The 22,066-nt window shown below is 37.4% G+C and overlaps 5 protein-coding genes across 5 annotated transcripts; 1 reads left to right on the top strand and 4 right to left on the bottom strand.

Moving 5' to 3' along the window:
* Positions 1 to 10,778: 10,778 nt before the first annotated feature.
* LOC149895980 (uncharacterized) lies at positions 10,779 to 11,700 on the bottom strand. Its single transcript, XM_090118089.1, has one exon. It carries the CDS (start codon positions 11,634 to 11,636, stop codon positions 10,806 to 10,808), a length of 831 nt encoding a protein of 276 aa, XP_089974215.1. The 5' UTR covers positions 11,637 to 11,700; the 3' UTR covers positions 10,779 to 10,805.
* A 2,029-nt stretch (positions 11,701 to 13,729) lies between these two features.
* LOC149895979 (histone H4) lies at positions 13,730 to 14,346 on the top strand. The gene has a single exon (XM_090118131.1). It carries the CDS (start codon positions 13,785 to 13,787, stop codon positions 14,094 to 14,096), a length of 312 nt encoding a protein of 103 aa, XP_089974257.1. The 5' UTR covers positions 13,730 to 13,784; the 3' UTR covers positions 14,097 to 14,346.
* Positions 14,347 to 14,754: 408 nt separating this feature from the next.
* LOC149895978 (histone H3) lies at positions 14,755 to 15,550 on the bottom strand. The gene has a single exon (XM_090118019.1). It carries the CDS (start codon positions 15,461 to 15,463, stop codon positions 15,053 to 15,055), a length of 411 nt encoding a protein of 136 aa, XP_089974145.1. The 5' UTR covers positions 15,464 to 15,550; the 3' UTR covers positions 14,755 to 15,052.
* A 2,555-nt stretch (positions 15,551 to 18,105) lies between these two features.
* Positions 18,106 to 18,995, bottom strand: LOC149895977 (histone H2B). The gene has a single exon (XM_090118139.1). The coding sequence runs from the start codon at positions 18,963 to 18,965 to the stop codon at positions 18,591 to 18,593; it is 375 nt and encodes a 124-aa protein (XP_089974265.1). The 5' UTR covers positions 18,966 to 18,995; the 3' UTR covers positions 18,106 to 18,590.
* Positions 18,996 to 20,244: 1,249 nt separating this feature from the next.
* LOC149895976 (histone H2A) lies at positions 20,245 to 21,096 on the bottom strand. Its single transcript, XM_090117993.1, has one exon. The coding sequence runs from the start codon at positions 20,951 to 20,953 to the stop codon at positions 20,579 to 20,581; it is 375 nt and encodes a 124-aa protein (XP_089974119.1). The 5' UTR covers positions 20,954 to 21,096; the 3' UTR covers positions 20,245 to 20,578.
* Positions 21,097 to 22,066: the final 970 nt, after the last annotated feature.

Raw genomic sequence — 22,066 nt, 5'->3', positions numbered from 1 at the left:
CTATAAGACGTAAGTTTCTATTAAATAAAGATTAAATATCAAGATTCTGTGTTCACGGGAAGTACCCTGTAGGTTTTGATTCCTGGCAACACTTGCGAATGTTGATATTTGTGTGTATATATATGTTTTAGCAATTTTTCCTCCATCTGTGCTGACACAAGTAGCACAATACCTATAGATTTTTATTCCCTTGCGATAATGTCGAAATTTGCGATAATTTACAGCATAAACGGCTGTATCTTTTGATTGCGTTGGCTTATAAGTTTGATTTTTTCACAGCTTTAAGGAACCGTAGATTTGAGTATTCGGTATGAATTTCAGATTGATACTCCACGCGTTCCTGAGAAAAAGGGTCTTGACAGGCAGACAAACCTGAAAAATATATATTTTTTGAAATTATTCCTGTATCTGTACTATAAGATGTTGCTTTGTACCGAATTTCAAGATTCTGAGTTTACGGAAAGTACCCTGTAGGTTTTGAGTTTTGATTCCCTTGCGAATGTCGAAATTTGCGAAATTTTTCGGCATTTACGGCTGTATCTTCTGATTCGTTGACATAGAAGTTTGATTTTATTATAGCGTAAAGGTATTTATATTATAGCGTAGACTTGAGTTTTTGGTATGAATATCAAGTTAAATACTATGTATACTATTTGTAAATCAATATAGTGTGGTAAAGAAAAGCCATGACGTGATTATGAATTGCATGTATGGATGTTTAAAATAGGTGAACAAGGAGCGAAACGACAAGTATCAGGCAGAGTGAAACACGGTGAATAGAACGTGCCACGACAGCGGCTAGCGAGTGCCTGAATTTTTTAACTGCTTAGTGCTTTCTTCCTTTTTGCGTTTTTACAAAAATGGCTATTTTTCTATGACTTTCATGAAGGCATTGCATGATTTTGCTATTCTTTACAAGATTTTTTAATCTTGTCACACAACACATCAGTGTAAAATCGTTACATGGCTATTGTTCAATGACTCAGTGCAATTTTGCTATTTGCTATTAATGCTCGCATAATTTAATTATCTGCTTAGTGCTTAGTGCTTAGTGCTTAGTGTTTAGTGCTTAGTTTTTAGTGCTTTAAATTATCTGCTTAGTGCTTAGTTTTTAGTGCTTACTGCTTAGTGTTTAACCTTCGAGTGTTTACTTACAACGCGTCATGGCTTTTCTTCATTGTCACAACGTATTGAGGTTGAATAGAAAGAAAGAAAGACCAAAAAAACATTTAATAGCATGTCAGCCACAACGTGAATATCGTTTTCTTAACACGTTCACTGCGGCATGTCCAGTATCGGGCCATCAGCGACTACACCACAGTGCGGCGCCCAAAATCGCAGTTTTCACCGTGGTGCGGCGAGGTTTTTTATATGTTAATCAATGACTAGAAAAGAGACAAATATATTTTTGTGATCACAGTTTGAAGTAGGACTCAATTTCGTTTAAAAATCGTATGGCAAAATATTGGACCAACGCATAGAAAAGAAACCGTTTCTTTTGTGTGCGGCATGTCAAATATTTTGCCATGGACAAGCACCTCATGCCGCACTGTACTGCGAGCGCGCCGCGTGTCAGTCTCGCATAGTGATGCACCAGGACCGAAGCACTTTTCTTTTGAGTTTTTTTAAATGACAATGATACCTTAAAGGCTTTAGTTTTTTTACTTTCTTTTATTTCGTAGCATAAATGCAAAAATGTGATGACAGTTGTGAAAATAATATAAAACATTAAAACAAAAGTTACTGAACAAATTAAAACAAAAGTTACTGAACAATTTCCTGATAGTACTCTATCAAGTACCTTGTTTTATATGTGTTTTTTTTGTATCGACGATCTCGTTATCTGTTAACAAACAGACTGAAATATACAAAATTGATTTATATCGATATCGATGTTTTATTTTACAGTGTTTCCCATCGCTATTACTGTAAACATGCCGTATCAACGCAGTGCGGGATGGCAAATAATTTTTCACAAAATCAGGGGTTTACATTTTCCCTCATATCTTTTAAACTATTCGGTCAAACTAAAAGCTATTCATGCGGTATATACTAGACTATATTATATACTATTATCTGAAAAAAATTTTTTGAAATATCTTGAAATTTCATGAAATTATTAACCTTCAAAGTCAGAAGGTGCGATGTGATAAAAATGGCTCATGACGCACAGTGGTGAACTTGCCGATGTGAAGTATGGAAGACATGCCGCAACAACGGTAAGTTTGGCATTTTAGGTGCCGCAGTGAACGTGTTAACAGGCATAAAAAAATTTGCATAGTAATTTTTCTTCTTTCCCTTGTGAGTTATATTTTCGCGTAGCGTTATTTATTTATTTATTTTTTTAATTATTAGGTTCACAAATTGAAATTGACCCTTAAATAACCTTAAAAACTATTTACCAAAACAAAAATTTGCGGTGCAATTCCTAAACTGCACAAGCACATCCTGCTTAGTGAAACTACATAAACTAACAGACAATATACATGCTACACTTTAAATTTTAAACTTTAAACTTCTATCATAATTCAAGTACTACAATTTTTACTCAACGCAGAGTTATTTTTACTTCTGGCTGAGGCTAGAGAACTCGAGAAAATATCTAAATTATACCTAATACCATTATAGCACGAACAGCACCTGTATAAAGGAGAATCTTGACCTACGTTAGTACGACAATAGGGTAATAATTTAAAGCACTTCCTATTTTCCAAACGGCTAGCAGGACGTGGAACTTCTACTTCTATTTTAGAGTTCAGGGCAATCCAAAAGGCCATGTATCCGTTTGTACAGAAACAGTATGTCCAAACACTTACGGCGCACACTTAGATGCCTCATTTTGTAAAAACTCAATCGGTTTTCGTATGATAGTTGATACCAATGTTTTGCATTGATTATTAATGTTTTCTGAATTCTTTCCAATCTACTGGAATGCACAGCATAGCTGGGAGACCAAACACAACTGTTATATTCCAAGACACTTTTTACAATGCAATAGGCATGACGAAAGATTTTGAAAACCTCTTCCATAATGTGTGTATACGTTTATTAAACAAGAAAAACCCTATATTTCGCTAATATACTTAAATTTAACGAAGATAAAAGCCATTTTTCAAAAAATATTTATTGTACTAACTAACTGTGCCAAAACAGCTTACAGGTGTCATGGCGTAGGCGTGACGTCACTCTTACGTAAATAAGTAATTATCTGTATGCATAGCGAAGCAAAATTAAACAAATATTTAATTATTAAGTGTTATAGAATCTTATTCCAAAGCTTATAAGTGGTGTGCAGTATTGCAATGTGAATCTACATAAAAATAATACCCAAAAAAGTGTAAGTAATTGTTTAAAGCGAGAAAATAATCTTATAATATAAAAATGAATCGCAAAATGTGTTGGTAAGCGCATAACTCGAGAACGGCTGAACCGATTTCGATAATTCTTTTTTTATTATATTCCTTGAAGTACGAGGATGGTTTTTGTGTAGAGAAAACGTAAATATGTACCACGGGCGAAGCCGGGGCGGACCGCTAGTATGAAATGATTGTATAAATTTGACGCAGAGAAACCCGAACCACATATTCGTGAATTCGCAATTATATTTCTGTTCTGAGTCGATAAAGCATACGTGAAAAAATAGAAAATAAATAAAAATGCGTATTCTTAACATATTCATAACAACAAAATACACCTGACGCGAAGTTGTTTACAAAGACGTGACGTCACGCGTGTTTCAGTCAATATGGCCGACTGCAGAATTTCAATGTTTTATTTTATTGATAATCTCATTAATCTTAATGTTTTTAATATTTCTAAGTCACTATTTTTAATTTATTTATTATACATTTTCCCTTAAAACACTTAATTCAATCATTTATGGATACTGTCGTCATGCGTATGCGTCGTATGCGTCGTATTGTAAATAGGAATCACAACGCAAGGGTCCTTAAAATATTTTAATTGCCTAGAAATGAATCCGGAAAGACTGGACGATTTACTTATTATGTGATCGATGTGATCTTTGAAATTTAGTGAACTGTCTACTATGACTCCTAAGTCCCTAATACTGTATGCTTCTTTAAGATTGCTACTTTTTAAAATATATGAAAGAGGCAACGTGTTCTTCTTTTTTGTGAAGTTCATGCAATAACATTTATTTTCATTTAATAGCATTCTGTTCCTGAGACACCAATCTTCAACGTGGTATAATTATTTTTATAGCATAAGAATATGGTCTTCGCATTGAATTCGCAATTTTATACAATTTTAAATCGTCCGCATACATTTTAAAATTACATTTTAGACTATTGGCCAGGGGGGCCAGGGGACCCAGATGGGATCCCTGAGGCACGCCCGTTGGGATTACATTAGCTCGTGATGTATATCCACGATTCTTGACTAATTGAGTCCGGTTACTTAAGTACAATTCGCACCATCGGTAGTCGGTACAAGGGCCCATGATTACCTAATTCATAAATCTTTCTTAATAATAAATTATGATCAATTAAATCGAACGCCTTACTAAAGTCCGTATAAATAACGTGGATTTCCTGTCCTTTATCGATCGCGCTGGCAACATCCTCAATGAAACTGACTAAATTTGTGGTGGTAGATTTCTTTGGTAAAAAACCATGTTGTTCTGGGTGCAGTTTATGTTTAACATGCCAGTAAATTTTCTGTTGAACCAGCGATTCTAAAACTTTACCAGGTGCCGGAATATGTTGTCCACAATTCGTTCTTGACGGTACGCAAGATGAGCTTTTGTCGTGTTCCCAAATTATATTCGGCATATTAAAATCACCCAATAATAGAGTAGATGATTGTTTAATCTTGTTACCTCTTAGCTTGTTACTCAAACTCAAACATTCATTTATTCAATTAGACTTCTATTTAGTAGCACTTTCGAATCGTCATTACATAGTATTTTTAACATTTACCACCGATTCGGAAAGCAGTATCTATGGAGAAGAATCGGCAAGAAACTCCATAGTTGCTCTTTTAAAATAATGTCAATTTTACATAATATGTAACTTATATCTAACTACATAATATGCCAAAGAACTGTCCTGTGGTTTTTACGCGACAACCCTCCATGGGTCTTTATCGTCCATATATTCCTGAATACTGTAGTACGCTCTTTGAACTAGTACATTTTTTATGTAAGTTTTAAATTTAGAACTACTAAACTCTTTAATATTGTGAGGAATTCTATTGTATAAGCGTATACCTTGACCCATAAATGAATTTTTAACTTTAGCTAATCGGAAAAATGGCATTTCAATTCTATTCCTGTTCCTTGTGCCATAATCGTGTCTATCTCCTACTCTTGTGTGTAAGTTAGAGCTTTTGTGTACATGCAAAATATTATGAAATATATACTGTGATGGTACAGTAAGGATACCAGTATTCTTAAAATAATCTCTTAGTGAGTCCCGAGCACGTAAATTATATAAAGAGCGAATGGCTCTTTTCTGTAAGATAAATATAGTTTCTATATCTGCAGCCCTGTACAGTTACAAATTACATTGGTGACATTTTTATCAAATAATTTTACATAATCAAGAGTTATTGGAGGAGGCATATATACAGCACAGATATTTAGGCCCTGCGCAGACGGCACACTTTTTGTGCGATCGAGTCTGCGGCGCACAAAAAGTCTGCATGGCGCGCAAAAAGTCGGTCGCGGATTTTTCACAGACTCAACGCACACGACGCACATCTTCGTCGTTACGTCCACCCCTAGCAAATGCAGATTGCCGACTAAAGTGTGCGCCGTAGTCTGCGTTAGCGCGCGTTGAAGCAAACGTTCAATTCTTTTCACACACTTTTTGTGCGGAGCGGCGCGCCGCGGCGCGGTGCGGTCTGCCCGAATTACACGGATTTTTTGTGTGCCGGACTTTTTGCGCGTCGTGTGCGTTACTGCATATAATTTCATAGGTTCTATTTTCACAGACTAAAAAGTGCGTCACGGATAGTCTGTCGTCTGCGCAGGGCCTTAGGTCATAATGTTTAGACCCGCTAGCTATATCAATCGTTAGCCATATATCTTCGCAATTGGATTCCCATGAAGGCCTTCTTGTAACATTTAAACGTTTATGTACAGCAATGCAGACCCCTCCGCCGTCTTTTTTGCTGAGGCATGATCGTGTGGATTTACGATCCCGTCTATAAACATTATACCTATTATCCAGAATCTCATAATCATAGACAGATTCATTAAGCCAGGTTTCTGTCAGTACTATAACGTCATAATCACTTAAAAACATAAAAACGACAAAATAATAAATAACAGTTAAGAAAAGTTAATTAACTAATTATAACAGGTATTTAATCGTCTCCTCACTATATATTAATACAGGTTTTGATGCTACGTTTTTACGGACGAATATTTTACCGTTCCTAACCCATATACAATCGTATTGTTTGTGCTTAATAGCTATTCGCGTAGATGCATGCAGTTTCTTATTCGCAGGGGACAGATGCAGGGGGCAGATGAGATGATTAACAACCATTTCAACCAATATGAAGCACTTTTCAGTGAATACAATATTGTAGCGATGGAACACGACCTTTTTTGTTGAATTTATATTTTTGGTTTTATGGCATTCAAATGCTTTATAAATACAAATTTATAAAGAATAGAAAAAATTCGATCACGAGGCGGGACTCGAACCCGCATCCTTTCATCCTCCTCTCAATAGATGGCGCGCGGTGTGTCCCTTCAGACACATAAAACTGAAAGAATAGAATAAATTCGATTGCTCTGGCGGGTCACGAGTGGCTGAGTTGATCAGGCATCCTCCCCGGAATGGCGCGAAAGGATGCGGGTTCGAGTCCCGCCTCGTGATCGAATTTTTTCAATATTTTATAAATTTATATTTATAAAGCATTTGAATGCCATAAAACCAAAAATATAAATTCAACTCTGTGGAAGTCAACAATCTCGTGATCGACTATTTCTCTCGATACAACCCTTCCAAGTTGTATAATAGTCGTCAGAATATTTTCACTTCTGTTCTCAGGTACACACTGAATCTCAATGTTACAACTGAATAAATATTCATAATATGTAAATACATTAGTGATTTGAGAACGGAGCTCTTCGTTATGCAACGTGAGAGTTTCTATTAAACTAACTATTAAAGTTATTGGTCTTTAAGCGTAACATAATTATTATTATATTGATCAGATAAGAAACAACAGAGTAGGTATCGTGAACTTCTTTAGAATGCCATACTTATTCCATACTAATATGCTTTGGACATGGCTGTCAGTTGATGTAAACCCTGTGACTCTACCAACGCGACGTACTCTCACACTTGTTTTGTTTCTTCTTTAAATTTAGCCAGTTATCATAGAAGATAATTCAATTAAAATTGTGTCACTAACCAAAGCTCGCAAGAGGCTTTATACAAAAAAGTAAAATTAAAGTCGTATAATTTAATTAGCTTTGTAATTTTGTTAATTACCTATCCTGCAAATGAAAAAGTATTATCCTTTTTATGATTTTATATGCCCTCAGTTTCAATTCTTTAAAAATCTATTTCTACCTTCTTTTTGTTTTTCAGATATTGTGAGTGAACTATTTGTCTCCCAGACTTTGTTCTATGCTCTAATGAAAGAAAATTAAATGCACTACAACTTTATTATACGACTTTCTCATAGAACGAGCGGTTTTTGCCAATATTTTGGTTCAAACGGGAGCAAAACTAAAAATTTGAAATTTTCGGGAAAAACTGACTATCTTTGAAAGGCCACAGCTTAGTTGTTATAAGGTTAAGAGAGCTGCGGTTAGGCTTAAATTGTTGCAAATTTAATTAGCTTTGTAATTTTGTTAATTACCTACCCTGCAAATGAAAAAGTATTATCCTTTTTATGGTTTTATATGCCCTCAGTTTCAATTCTTTAAAAATCTATTTCTACCTTCTTTTTGTTTTTCAGATATTGTGAGTGAACTATTTGTCTCACAGACTTTGTTCTATGCTCTAATGAAAGAAAATTAAATGCGCTACAACTTTATTATACGACCTTCTCATAGAACGAGCGGTTTTTGCCAATATTTTGCTTCAAACGGGAGCAAAACTAAAAATTTCAATATTTCGGGAAAAATGAACCATCTTCGAATGGCCAGTTTAGTCGCTATAAGATTTAGAGAGCTGTAATTAGGCTTAAATTGTTGCAAATTTAATAACCTTAATTTATGTACTGAATGATACTTGTCGGAAACGCATAGTTTATGACTTTTAGAGCAAAAAGTGAAAAAAGTCCAATATTTTCGCAGTTAATCACGTGGTGCGCAGCGAGCACAACTTTTTCGAAGTTGCAAATTGGGATTTACATCACCCTAACTGATCCAAACAACATACCAAAAATTCAAATCTACATCGTGCTTTGCGAATTTAATGTTAATTTCCACTGGCCTAATATACAGGTCTGCGCCGTTTGAAAATCGTGAGTGGGCACTCTCGCGTTGCGCTAACATTTATCGATAATTTTTGTTATGTATATGTAGAAAATGAAGAGGTTGACTTGGAAGAATTTGTAATTCTTGGATTTTCCAAGAGGCATTATCTACATTTTTAACTACATATTTTAGATAAGCATATCTAATATCTATGTATCATATACAACTCGGCTACATGCATCGTTGATGAAGGTTATCACTTAATATTGACATAATATTTTTACATATAAAATGTACCTAACATCAAGATTTTGAGTTAACATGTGCATACATATTTTTCAAAATGTAGGTATGTTCATATAACTAACAAATTGCAAATAAAACAATTAATCGGCATAATTTTTTTTTTAATAAACGTAAATTATTATTGAAGAACAAACGTTAAAAGATGTATAAAGACTAATAATGTAAAAATATATGTTAATCATTTGGCAAGGGGGGGGGGACCAAGCAGTATATAATATGTACAAACAATTATTAATAGCAAACAATAAAGAACAAACATATAAGCTTCTTGGAACAAACCAACAACTTCTATAATATTTAAGTTTATGTACTACATCTGTTGGTGAGTAGGGAAAGCTTATGTGAATTTTATGTCGGTAAAATCGTTTATCGTATGTGCTGCCCTCTGTTACTGACTAGCGTTAAATAAATTAGTCTTATTTAATTTGTTGAACTACATCTGTTGGCGGGTAGTGAAACCTTGTGTAAATATTGTGTCAGTAAATTATATCGTATATCGTATGTGCTGCCATCTGGTATTAACTGGCGTTAGATAAGTTAGTTATTCAAGCTTTATGCACTAGGTACATCTATTGGTAGATAGATAAAACTTAAATGTATATTGTCGGTAACTGTCGTAAATTGTATTTGATGCCATCTGGTATTGAAAAGCATTAAATAAATTTAACGACTAAATTTTATAACAGAAGGCAGGGTAGTTATATACATATTGAATATATAATACGCATTTCGCGCCTTTTTCTTGCGTACCTACGAATTGTAAATCCAGCACAACACACTATGAAATAACAACTGCAGGTACATACTATATGCTAATGCTAATGGGATTTCTAGCTCTGAAAAGAACTTTGGATATAAATAAGTTGATATGTGCTGATACTGATGTATAATATACATATGGAAACGTAAAATAAGTTCTGAAAAGAACTGGTGTACGTTATGACGACTGCCCGATGAAATTGCTTGTGAACTTGTTGCTTGTTGTTAGTTTCTGTTTGAAGAGGATCCAGCGAATATATGCGAAGTATATACGAGTACAAGAAGATTCTTCTTGACATACAGGAATCAGAGCAGCATAGAATGGAGGAAGATGTTCACTGTTCAAGTGACATATCGCGAATGCCGAGAAATTGCCTCAGTTCTTATATTTATACATTAAGATCACGTGATCTATATTTATATATATTTTATTATTATATAGATATATAAATAAACATATAAGAAAGTGGTGGGGATGAAGAGTGGGGGTAAACAGAATGATATAAATATCAGACGTATTATATATTAATATTAATGTCGGAGTCGGAGTCGGGAGTCGGGCGTCGGGCGGGCGGTCGGTCGGGCGGCGTGCGCTGGTGTGGGGCGGGCGGGCGGTGTCTGTGCTGTGTCTGTGTCTGTGTCTGTGTCTGTCTGTGTGGTAGCGTGTTGCAGTGTGCGATGAATAGTTACATAATATTTTATTTTGCAAGTTGAAGGTAAAAAGTAACGTGTGTGTTTACCGTACGTATTACGTAGGTATATTTTGATGTTTTTTTTTATTTATTCCTTATTTCATTGCGCGTCGACGGAGCCCCGCTTCGCGGGGCTCCTATTTCTGTGTAGTTTTTTTTTAAGAAACCTAACCTAACCTAACCTAACCTAAACCTAAACCTAAACCTAAACCTAACCTAACGTAAAGCTGTAGATTAGTTAGTAGTAGATTTGATTTTCTTGTTGTTATTATATTGTGCATGCATGTTGCTAGTTGCTACTATAATATATTATGATGTTACATAACTATTATGTAATTTGTAAAATTGTAATAATTGTAGTTTTATTGTGTAGGTACCTACAAGTTGCTTGTTCGTCCTCGCAAATTGGAAGGAAACGTTAACGTTCGTAGTGAGTGCGCATTCGAAAATATATGTTAGCCCTGAGAAGGGCTTTTTGGCGATAGATAATATATAATATGTATCTATTTTGCTGAGACTTGTGCCCGATGCACTCGCCGTCGCCGCTGCACTGCATAACCAGTTCCAACCTTAACCTTCCTCGAAGTCGAATTAGGTTGCGCTTGCGCTTGCGATTGATCGATTGCACGCACACCACACGTTCACTTCTTGGACGCGGCCGAGGCTTTCTTGGCGGTGGCCGCTTTGGATTTTGGCGTTGCCGCTTTCTTCGGTTTCGGTGCCTTCGGCTTCTTCGTCGGCGGTTTGGCACTCCTCTTAGCCTTCGGCGCGGCGGCCGACGCTGCTGCGGCGGGTTTTGCGGCCGCCTTGCCCGCAGCCGGCGCCTTCTTGGCGGCCGCGGCGGGCTTCTTTCTGCCTGCAGCTACTTTCTTGTCTTTCACCGCTGACGCTTTCGACTTGGACGGCGAGGACGACGAGTCTGCGGCCGCTGCTGCGGCGGCGGCTGCCGCCGCCTTCTTGGACCTGCTGCCTGCGTTGACGGCCGTCTTTTTGGCGGCCGCTTGCGCCTTGCCACCGCCGCCAGATTTGCGCACCTTGACGGCCGCCGCCGCTCCGGAGCCCTTGCCGGCGGCTCCGCTCGACGGAGAGGTCTTCTTCTTGGCCGCGGAGGACTTTGACTCCAGTTTGAACGAGCCAGATGCGCCCTTGCCCTTCGTCTGAACGAGCGTGCCGGATTCGACGGCGCCCTTGAGATATCTCCTAATGAACGGCGCCAGTTTATCCGCGTCCACCTTGTACGTGGCCGATATGTACTTCTTGATCGCCTGCAGGGAAGAGCCGCTACGCTCTTTGAGATCGCTGATAGCAGTGTTCACCATTTCCGACGTCTTCGGGTGCGCCAATCTTGCTTTGGCCGCTTTCTTGGCTCCTCCCGACGCCGCTGCTGCTGCTGCTGCTGCTGCTTTGGGCGCTTTCTTCGCGGGCGTCGACGCTGGCGCCGGAGTTTCAGTTTCGACTGCGGTGTCTGCCATTTTTGTTAATTAAAATTCAACTTTACGTCGACAATAGTATGTAATAATAATTAGTCTAAATAAGTAGTACTTAGTAGGTTTCACTGTATTCGACGTACGGTGTCGCTAGTGTAGGAATCGAATGGACGGTTTACCTCACGGGGAACCGTGCAATCGAGATACGTTTTCTCGCGGTCGCGCTTGAAACTTTTCACTAACATGCCTCCGTTCGAACGTATATTTTACGTGAAATTAACGTTTAAAAGTATACGTTTCACATGTTTCTCGTCCCTTTTGAGATCGGCCCTCGTAGTGTGCAAGCCCGCGCGACGCTCGAGGAGCGCATCGATAGCGATGGACGTTTAAATTTTGCCAAGGGCTATCCGCGTGCGCGGTGTCAACTTTAAAATTATCATTTCACCTGTAATTAAACCGATTGTCGTTTCGAAAAAGGCTCTCTCAATACACTGATATACAGACGTTAAGGTGAAACTATTCGTAATCGCCATATAATATGTTTGCGATGGTTTTTAGGGGGATGAATGTGACCTGTTGTAGAACAGCATAACGCAAACGACGACCGCGCGGCCGGCTACACACACAGTTCGGCGATCGGTCGAATATGTTTAACGTCCTTTAAATACAAAAATAATAACAATACGAATGTGCCACAATAACGAAATGACAATATTATAAATAAATGTCACATATTTGTCACAATATTATATTCACAGTCACAGGTACTAACAGCTAGTAGGTACATAGTACGCACACCACACCGCAACGCCCGCACGTTTTAATATTGTCAAAATATTATATAGGCCGCGCGAGAACGAGACTACGATTCACAATTGCGTATTTATTATAATATTATTATTGTGTTAACTTAATATCGTCGCATAATAACGCATAATAAGCAATACCTAAATAATAGACAGAGGAGTAGTAACAATATTATGACGAATCGATAATAACACGAATGTAGGTAGTTAATTAATAGTTTATTATTTACCTAATCATTAAGTTACTTATATATATCATCATCATCAACTGCAATTACGATTAATTCAATAGCGACAATGACGTATCCATGTTTTGATGAATTATTATATTGTCGTACCGTTGTAGATTCCTTAAATCTTCGTAATGCACCTGAGCGCAGTAAACATCGATTAAAGTGAAGCATTCGATTCTAGATGTCAGATTTCGATTTTTAGAGTAACGTCTCTGGTATTTATTATGTTTAGAATGGTTTATCAGTAAAATAAAATGAAATCTTAAAAAAAATTACTTTTATCGGTCATTATTATTATAATTAATATTATGTAGTCGTAATTGAAAAAAGTTAAGCAAATGTGCAGTTCTAACAAAACGAAATATCTTGTTATTCTATGTCGTCGTTACTAGGTTACGTTGTTGAATTTTGTTGAACTGTCAAATGTTGCCTATTTTAAAATGGCTCTACTATACTTAATAACTACGAGGGATCTATATTTATAGATAGAGAGTTGGTTAATAATAATTACTTATTTAATTTGCTGTGTCGACTTTTATTTATTTTTTCAACAGGATAAAACCTATCCTATGTGTTAATCCAAGTTCATTGTAATCAGTTCAGTAATATTTGCGTGAAATAGTAACATTTATAATATTAGAAGGATAATGATAACAACACAAGTAAGTTAATTAAGTAATGACGATATATTATATACATTTCAAAAAATTTCAAGCTACTTATTTATATAATAATTCACAAAAATTACATTAATATGAAATTTGACACATGCCATACCTACCCTGTTAATGTCTAGTGTAAATGTGATAGTATTTTTATTTTTTATTCCTCCGTATGTATGACGTCATCATCACATTTATCGTTTTTTTTTTTTATTTAATTTCTCTTAAAATATGCGATTAAAAAATGAAATGTTGTCAATTATTGTGATTGAGTTATTTATTATTATTATTATTCAAAGATTATTAACGCAGTCCCTCGATATGCACGATATATCTATCCGTCTCCGTCGCTCGTCGAGGGCGAGCCGACCGAAACGCGTGTATAATGTGTGTGTATAAAAGTCGACATGAAATGGCGCGAAGCGCACAAGCTTTCGGGCACGCAGCGAGTAAGCAAGTAAACGAGTAGAATAACGCAAGACAGTCGGCGATATGACAGGCCGCGGTAAAGGAGGCAAGGGGCTCGGAAAAGGTGGCGCTAAGCGGCACAGGAAGGTGCTCCGTGACAACATCCAGGGTATCACGAAGCCCGCGATCCGTCGTCTCGCTCGCAGGGGTGGCGTCAAGCGTATATCCGGTTTGATATACGAAGAGACGCGCGGCGTTCTCAAGGTATTCCTCGAGAACGTGATCCGTGACGCCGTCACTTACACCGAGCACGCAAAGAGGAAGACCGTCACCGCAATGGACGTCGTGTACGCGCTGAAACGTCAGGGACGTACCCTCTACGGATTCGGCGGTTAATTAATTGTGTTACTTCAAAGATCGTCCGTCCGTTCGTACGTACGTCAATAATTCTTCCATGCAATCGATTCGGCCTTTTAATAATTATTATTCTTGGTACGAATAAAGATGGGCGTACGACCACCACGGCGATGATTTTGAAACAAACAAATTAACAACAAAAAGGCCCTTTTCAGGGCCGCATACGATTCATTAATTCCACAATATTATATATTATTGTATTATGGATATGTTTCCCCACGCGCGCAAAACTACAACACTCACTATCATTTCACTTGTACTCTATTATCTCTCTATTATTATGTGTGCTAAATTTCATTGTAATCGGTTCAACACATACATACATACGTCCATCCATCAACAACTTTCGCATTTATAATCTTCTTATATATAAAAATGAATCGCAAAATGTGTTGGTAAGCGCATAACTCGAAAACGGCTGAACCGATTTCGATAATTCTTTTTTTATTATATTCCTGGAAGTACGAGGATGGTTTTTATGTAGAGAAAACGTAAACATGTACCACGGGCGAAGCCGGGGCGGACCGCTAGTATTAAATAAAACTATTTCATAAGAAGAATTTAAAGTTAATGGCTACTGAATGATTACATTACTAAAATCTAAAATTCATCAGGTAGGTAAGTTTTCTGTTTATAATAGTAATATAATAATATTAATACATTTTATCATTCTCATAACAATATTATCATTATATTATTAGATATTTCGTTGTATGTTTCCGTTACTGCACAGTGGAAAACGTTTATAGTTAGGTTAGGTACCTACTATTAAAATGAATCACGTGCGGCCCTGAAAAGGGCCTTTTTTTTTTAACATTCGATGTCCGATGACGTGTCCTCTGTGCTATGTCATGTTATGTTATGTTATTTCATATTGAAACCACACACCACACGACACGACACGAGACACGAACAATGCAAACAACAAACGGATCTTAGGCGCGTTCACCACGGATACGGCGGGCCAATTGAATGTCCTTTGGCATAATGGTCACTCTCTTAGCGTGTATAGCGCACAGATTGGTGTCTTCAAATAGACCTACGAGGTACGCTTCGCTCGCCTCCTGCAGGGCCATGACGGCCGAGCTCTGGAAGCGGAGGTCGGTCTTGAAGTCCTGCGCTATCTCACGAACGAGACGTTGGAACGGCAACTTGCGGATCAGTAGCTCAGTGCTCTTCTGGTAGCGACGAATCTCACGCAGAGCAACCGTGCCGGGCCTGTAGCGATGGGGCTTCTTCACGCCACCGGTTGCGGGCGCACTCTTGCGGGCCGCTTTGGTGGCGAGCTGCTTCCTCGGCGCCTTTCCACCGGTGGACTTGCGAGCGGTCTGCTTTGTGCGAGCCATTGTGACCGGGGGGCTTGTTCGAAATTCGAATTCACTATATTTATTATAGAGAAATAAAACAACAAATACGACCGCACGGAGAAGTGGTTGCGCTTCGAATGAATACGAAAACGGGTACGACGCCGTTTTTATAAACACATTAGGTACACTCGTCTCCGTTTCGTTATTCATCGTAGTCGAGTGCGAGAGAGACATCGATAAGTAACCGTTCGCGCGGTGTGTATGTCGAGAAAAGAGAGATAAAATAATAATAATCAAAGTTTTGTGTTGGATTTGCACGATTCCTGATGCAAAATTAACTACTCGAACTCGAAAACAAAAAAAAAAAACGATCTTCAATGTGCAATGTGCAATCTGCACTGTCATAATATTGTCAATGTCATACACAGCCCATGTCATAATATTGTTATGTTCGTCATTATGGTATGGTCGTACTGGATCTATTCATTAAATTTACATGTACCTTATCCAAAATGGATGGAAATTATTCTACTTTTTTATTTTACTTCATACATACTCTACATAGGTGCAAAGTTTCATAAAAATGCGTTCAAAAATAAAATATGTCTTGGTTATTGCTTGATTACAAGATTAAAGAATTATTATTTTCTACTTTTTAGTGGTATGTATCTAACTTGAAAGCGTGTTTTTTAGTTTTTCAAACTATATTTATTTTACTTCATACTCTACATAGGTATTTTCGTATACCAAAACAAAACAGCACTAAAAAAAAAAAAAAAAAATACCAACAAATACATAATACGTTCATAATATACCTAACTAGAAATTCGCCGCGGCCTCGTTCGGTTGCAAATTTTATGAACATTTAAAAATTATATCTATTAAAATAAACCGCATCAAAATCCGTTGCGCCGTTTTTGAGATCTCGAGTAATCTTCAACTTGATTATTCCATAAGAAAGGAAAATTTCTATAAGACAGGAGAATTTTTATAAGTCCGGAAAATTTCTATAAGTCAGGAACATTTATATAAGCCAGGAAAATTTCTATACGTCAGGAAAAATTTCTATAAGGTGGAAAAGGATAGGTTAGGTTAGGTTAGGTTACGTTAGGTTACGTTAGGTTAGGTTAGGTTAGGTTAGGTTAGGTTAGGTTAGGTTAGGTTAGGTTAGGTTAGGTTAGGTTAGGTTAGGTTAGGTTAGGTTAGGTTAGGTTAGGTTAGGTTAGGTTAGGTTAGGTTAGGTTAGGTTAGGTTAGGAGAGGTTAGGTTAGGTTAGGTTAGGTTAGGTTAGGTTAGGTTAGGAGAGGTTAGGTTAGGTTAGGTTAGGAGAGGTTAGGTTAGGTTAGGTTAGGTTAGGTTAGGTTAGGTTAGGTTACGTTAGGTTAGGTTACGTTAGGTTACGTTAGGTTACGTTAGGTTAGGAGAGGTTAGGTTACGTTAGGTTAGGTTAGGTTAGGTTAGGTTACGTTAGGTTACGTTAGGTTACGTTAGGTTAGGAGAGGTTAGGTTAGGTTAGGTTAGGTTAGGTTAGGTTACGTTAGGTTAGGTTAGGTTAGGTTAGGTTACGTTAGGTTACGTTAGGTTAGGTTAGGTTAGGTTACGTTAGGTTAGGTTAGGTTAGGTTAGGTTAGGTTAGGTTAGGTTAGGTTAGGAGAGGTTAGGTTAGGTTAGGTTAGGTTAGGTTAGGTTAGGTTAGGTTAGGTTAGGTTAGGTTGGGTTAGGTTGGGTTAGGTTAGGAGAGGTTAGGTTAGGTTAGGAGAGGTTAGGTTAGGTTAGGTTAGGTTAGGTTAGGAAAAATTTTCTCAGTCCGGAAAATTTCCATACACCAGGAAAATTTCTATACGTCCGGAAAAATACTACTGAACCGATTACAATGAAATTTAGCACACATATAGAAGGTAACTTGGATTAACACATAGGGTAGGTTTTATCCCGGAAATCCCGCGGGAACGGGAACTATGCGGGTTTTCCTTTGAAAACGCGGGCGAAGCCGCGGGCGGAAATCTAGTACAAAATATTAATTTACCAAAACTATTGCAAAACACAAAACTATATAAATATAACAGAAAATCGGTTTGAATGTCTGTCCGTGTGTGCTATATTCCCTATATAAATTTGTATAATTAAAACTAGAGAACCGATTTTGATGCGGTTTATTTCAATAGATAGGCTGCATCTCGAGGAAGCTTTTAGTATATATAATTTGTTACGTTCTGAACAATGCAGGCACAGCCGCGGGCGATAACTAATCAATCTACCATTTATTTGTTAAACAGTTATTAAAAAAAAAATAACTTCAAATTAACTGTACAAGTTTAATTATTTCTCCATTTAATAATTAATATTATTAATTTTTTGTTGTATATCAATTAAATTTACGTTTTGACATAAGGCTGAGGTAAAATAACAGTACAGACTACAGTCGAATTGGGAATCATCAAGGAGGATTTTATTTAATATCTTAACTTAATTAAAGATATGAAACCTTATTTGTGTTAAACTTTTTTATTTTTTTAAATTGACACCAATAAATCAAACTGACGATGTCTGTCAAAATAAATATAATATTGATTCAAAGATAGTACATGAAATCGCATTGCGTTGTTATATTAATATATAAGTAATAAAATGGTTGTGAGTGAAAAAAAATTATGTAACATGTATAAAAATATCGAGCCAAATCATGATGGTATATAATTTATTATGAATTTGTTTTTATTTGTCATCATCAAAACTACTGGACCGATTTTGATGAAATTTGGCACAGGCAATCTTTAGACGCTGAGAAAGAACATACATAGGCTACTTTTTATTATTGCGAAATAATATGTACCACGGGCGAAGCCCTAGTTTGTAAATAAAATAAAATAAATCATACCCACAAAATATGACCAACGTTAATAATTATTGTTGAACGTATAATTCGAAATTCGAATTTCAAAATTACAACTTTAGGTTTTTTTTTTCTCACTGCTGTTGTTCGTGTTGGAGAAACGTATTTTTGGCGTGTACACACACACACAATTCATTCATGAAATATATTGTGGCCCTGAAAAGGGCCGTTGTTGTTTTGATAGTATATAATAATAATAAACACAAAACGCGAGCGAGCGGGCGTTCGATAAGTCGAACACGCCACGCCGTTGTCCCGACGACCGCTCACCGCTCACTTGGAGCTCGTGTACTTGGTGACAGCCTTTGTGCCCTCGCTGACCGCGTGCTTGGCGAGCTCGCCGGGCAGCAGCAGCCGCACGGAGGTTTGCACCTCTCGCGACGTGATGGTCGACCGCTTGTTGTAGTGAGCGAGCCGGGACGCCTCCGCGGCGATGCGCTCGAAAATGTCGTTCACGAACGAGTTCATGATGGACATGGCCTTCGAGGAGATACCGGTGTCGGGGTGGACCTGCTTGAGCACCTTGTAAATGTAAATGGCGTAGCTCTCCTTCCTCTTGTGCTTCTTCTTTTTCTTGTCAGACTTGGAGATGTTCTTCTGCGCTTTTCCGGACTTCTTGGCGGCCTTTCCACTCGTTTTTGGCGGCATGTTGCTTGTTGTAGTATAAGTACAATCAATTGAAACTGTATATTCCAAATTTTTTCCGTTTCTGTATAAAACCGGTCCAGATCGCGCCACACGGCGTTACGGCCGTCGGTTAGTAATGCGAGCTAGCACTTTTGGTTATCGGCCAATACCGTGGAGCGTAAGCGTCCCCTCCACACAGTGGGCGGTGAACATGCGGTGAATCATTTAGATGTTTACATTTGGCATTTTATTTTTTTTTTAAATCACATAAGGCTAAGGTAAAATAACAGTACAGACTACAGTCGAATTGGGAATCATCAAGGAGGGTTTTATTTTAAAATATGTATCTTAATTAAAGATAATATATGAAACCTTATTTGTGTTAAACTTTTTTATTTTTTTTAATTGACACCAATAAATCAAACTGACGATGTCTGTCAAAATAAATATAATATTGATATTATAATATTGATTGATTGAAATTTGGTATAGAGATATTTTGATACCCGAGAAAGGACATAAGATAGGTTTTATCCCGGAAATCCTACGGGAAAGGGTTTTTCTTTAAATAAATCAAATTTTACTTGATTTAATATTTATTTAAATTTCCAGCTTACACAATACGAAGTATGAAAACAGTTGCTCGCCTCCCTACTTTCAATATTCCAAGTTTCCCGCTTGACGAAAACGAAGTGACTTGCGCAATCATCTAGAAAACACAATATAGGTATTGTCCTCTGCAGAAAGGAGAAATAGTCCAGTATCAGCTTCGAATACGTACATCGAGCAGATATTTGTCACAATAGTAAGATTCAATTTACATAATTTATCTTAATCTTCAGGATAGGAAAACAATCATATTATAAAGCTGAAGAGTTTGTTTGTTTATTTGAACACGCTAATCTCAGGAACTACTAATCGAATTTCAGAAATTATTTCGGTGTTAGATAGCCCATTTATCGAGGAAGGCTATAGGCTATAATATAATATAATCACGCTAAGACCAATAGGAGCGGAGCAATGCGGGTGAAACCGCGGGGCACAGCTAGTTATTATAATATATATTACAAACAAACATAAAATGAAACGGAACGGATTTTGATGCGTTCAACAAGAAGGGGTTTATTATAAACTAAACAATTAAACATCTATAATAATTATTATGTATAATTCTTATCTACATAATATATCCTAATATTATAAAGCTGAAGAGTTTGTTTGTTTGTTTGAACGCGCTAATCTCAGGAACTACTGATCAAATACAAAAATGCCATTATAAATTAAATTAAAAAGACTCAAATGAATGTTACTTTTTTTAATACGGGTACGGTTCTAGGGTTAAAGGCTATATTATAATATAATATTAAATGCGGGTGAAACCGCGGAGCGCAGCTAGTTTATTGTACATAGATTAATATTATTCATGTTCTGGTGTACGTGTCAAATGGTAAACGATCACTGAAGAGATGAGAGTTTAGGCTGCTAGAAACTCTATCTATCGTTGTTGTCAAGACATATATTGCGGCCCTGAAAAGGGCCTTTTGAACAATTCATAATAATATTATGATGAACATACATAAAAATATGTAATTGTATCGTTATTGGTAAATGCAATGCAATGCAATGCAATCCAATTAGGCCTTCTTCTCCGTCTTCTTGGGCAGCAGCACAGCCTGAATGTTAGGCAATACACCGCCCTGTGCTATGGTCACGCCGGAGAGGAGCTTGTTCAGCTCTTCGTCGTTACGTATGGCCAATTGCAGATGTCTCGGAATAATTCTAGTCTTCTTGTTGTCGCGCGCCGCGTTGCCGGCCAACTCGAGAACTTCAGCCGCCAGGTACTCCATCACGGCCGCCAGGTAGACCGGGGCACCGGCGCCCACGCGCTCCGCGTAATTGCCCTTCCTGAGCAATCTGTGAATACGGCCGACGGGGAACTGCAGACCGGCACGGTTGGAACGTGACTTTGCCTTCCCCTTCACTTTACCGCCTTTACCGCGTCCAGACATTATTTACGGTTTTCTTCTTTGACAGTATAATAAACGAAAAACTGATACGTACAACGATACGCGCCGATCACTAAAGTATGTTTTTTTTAAACATTACCATCGGATTTAATATATATTGTACCGTGTACGGCTACGCGTCCTAGTGATTGCGGTGGGCATGACGCCGTGAAATGCGAGCGAACACAAACGACGAGCGATGCGCAGTGAACACGACCGTGTCAAATAATAATAATATATTGTTATGTACAATATAATATTTTATTTATTTACAAAATGTTAATTTTTTTTTTCGCATTTCACACACAAACAATATTTAAGCATCTTTTAATTAATATTATTTTTTTTTTTGATTCGGTGTACAGCATCCCCAAATATTATTATTACTCATATTATATAAAAATGAATCGCAAAATGTGTTGGTAAGCGCATAACTCGGGAACGGCTGAACCGATTTCGATAATTCTTTTTTTTTTTTATTATATTCCTTGAAGTACGAGGATGGTTTTTATGTAGAGAAAACGTAAATATGTACCTACCACGGGCGAAGCCGGGGCGGACCGCTAGTTACTCATAATAATAACGATTAGTTGATTGTTTTTAAAGTAACTTGTCAGGTGACAGAAACAGACTGTGTTGTCTAGACAACCATCAATAATTAGGTATTAATAATAATTATTCATAGCAGTAGGTATGTATAGATTTTAGAGAGTAGGTATTTAGTAAGTTTCGGTAAAATGTACTATCGGGAGTCGGGCGTCGGGCGGGCGGTCGGTCGGGCGGCGTGCGCTGGTGTGGGGCGGGCGGGCGGTGTCTGTGCTGTGTCTGTGTCTGTGTCTGTGTCTGTCTGTGTGGTAGCGTGTTGCAGTGTGCGATGAATAGTTACATAATATTTTATTTTGCAAGTTGAAGGTAAAAAGTAACGTGTGTGTTTACCGTACGTATTACGTAGGTATATTTTGATGTTTTTTTTTATTTATTCCTTATTTCATTGCGCGTCGACGGAGCCCCGCTTCGCGGGGCTCCTATTTCTGTGTAGTTTTTTTTTAAGAAACCTAACCTAACCTAACCTAACCTAAACCTAAACCTAAACCTAAACCTAACCTAACGTAAAGC

This window comes from Colias eurytheme, chromosome 29 (genome assembly GCF_061535395.1).
Source record: "Colias eurytheme isolate Ceu_HAF_F1 chromosome 29, ilColEury1 Martin Lab GWU primary, whole genome shotgun sequence".
Taxonomy (NCBI): domain Eukaryota; kingdom Metazoa; phylum Arthropoda; class Insecta; order Lepidoptera; family Pieridae; genus Colias; species Colias eurytheme.
Note: the sequence above shows the minus strand (reverse complement) of the source record. Positions and strands in the feature narration are given on the sequence as shown.

Coding starts and splice junctions, on each gene's coding strand:
- LOC149895977 (XM_090118139.1), bottom strand. CDS start 18,965: ATGCCGCCAAAAACGAGTGGAAAGGCCGCCAAGAAGTCCGGAAAAGCG.
- LOC149895976 (XM_090117993.1), bottom strand. CDS start 20,953: ATGTCTGGACGCGGTAAAGGCGGTAAAGTGAAGGGGAAGGCAAAGTCA.
- LOC149895979 (XM_090118131.1), top strand. CDS start 13,785: ATGACAGGCCGCGGTAAAGGAGGCAAGGGGCTCGGAAAAGGTGGCGCT.
- LOC149895980 (XM_090118089.1), bottom strand. CDS start 11,636: ATGGCAGACACCGCAGTCGAAACTGAAACTCCGGCGCCAGCGTCGACG.
- LOC149895978 (XM_090118019.1), bottom strand. CDS start 15,463: ATGGCTCGCACAAAGCAGACCGCTCGCAAGTCCACCGGTGGAAAGGCG.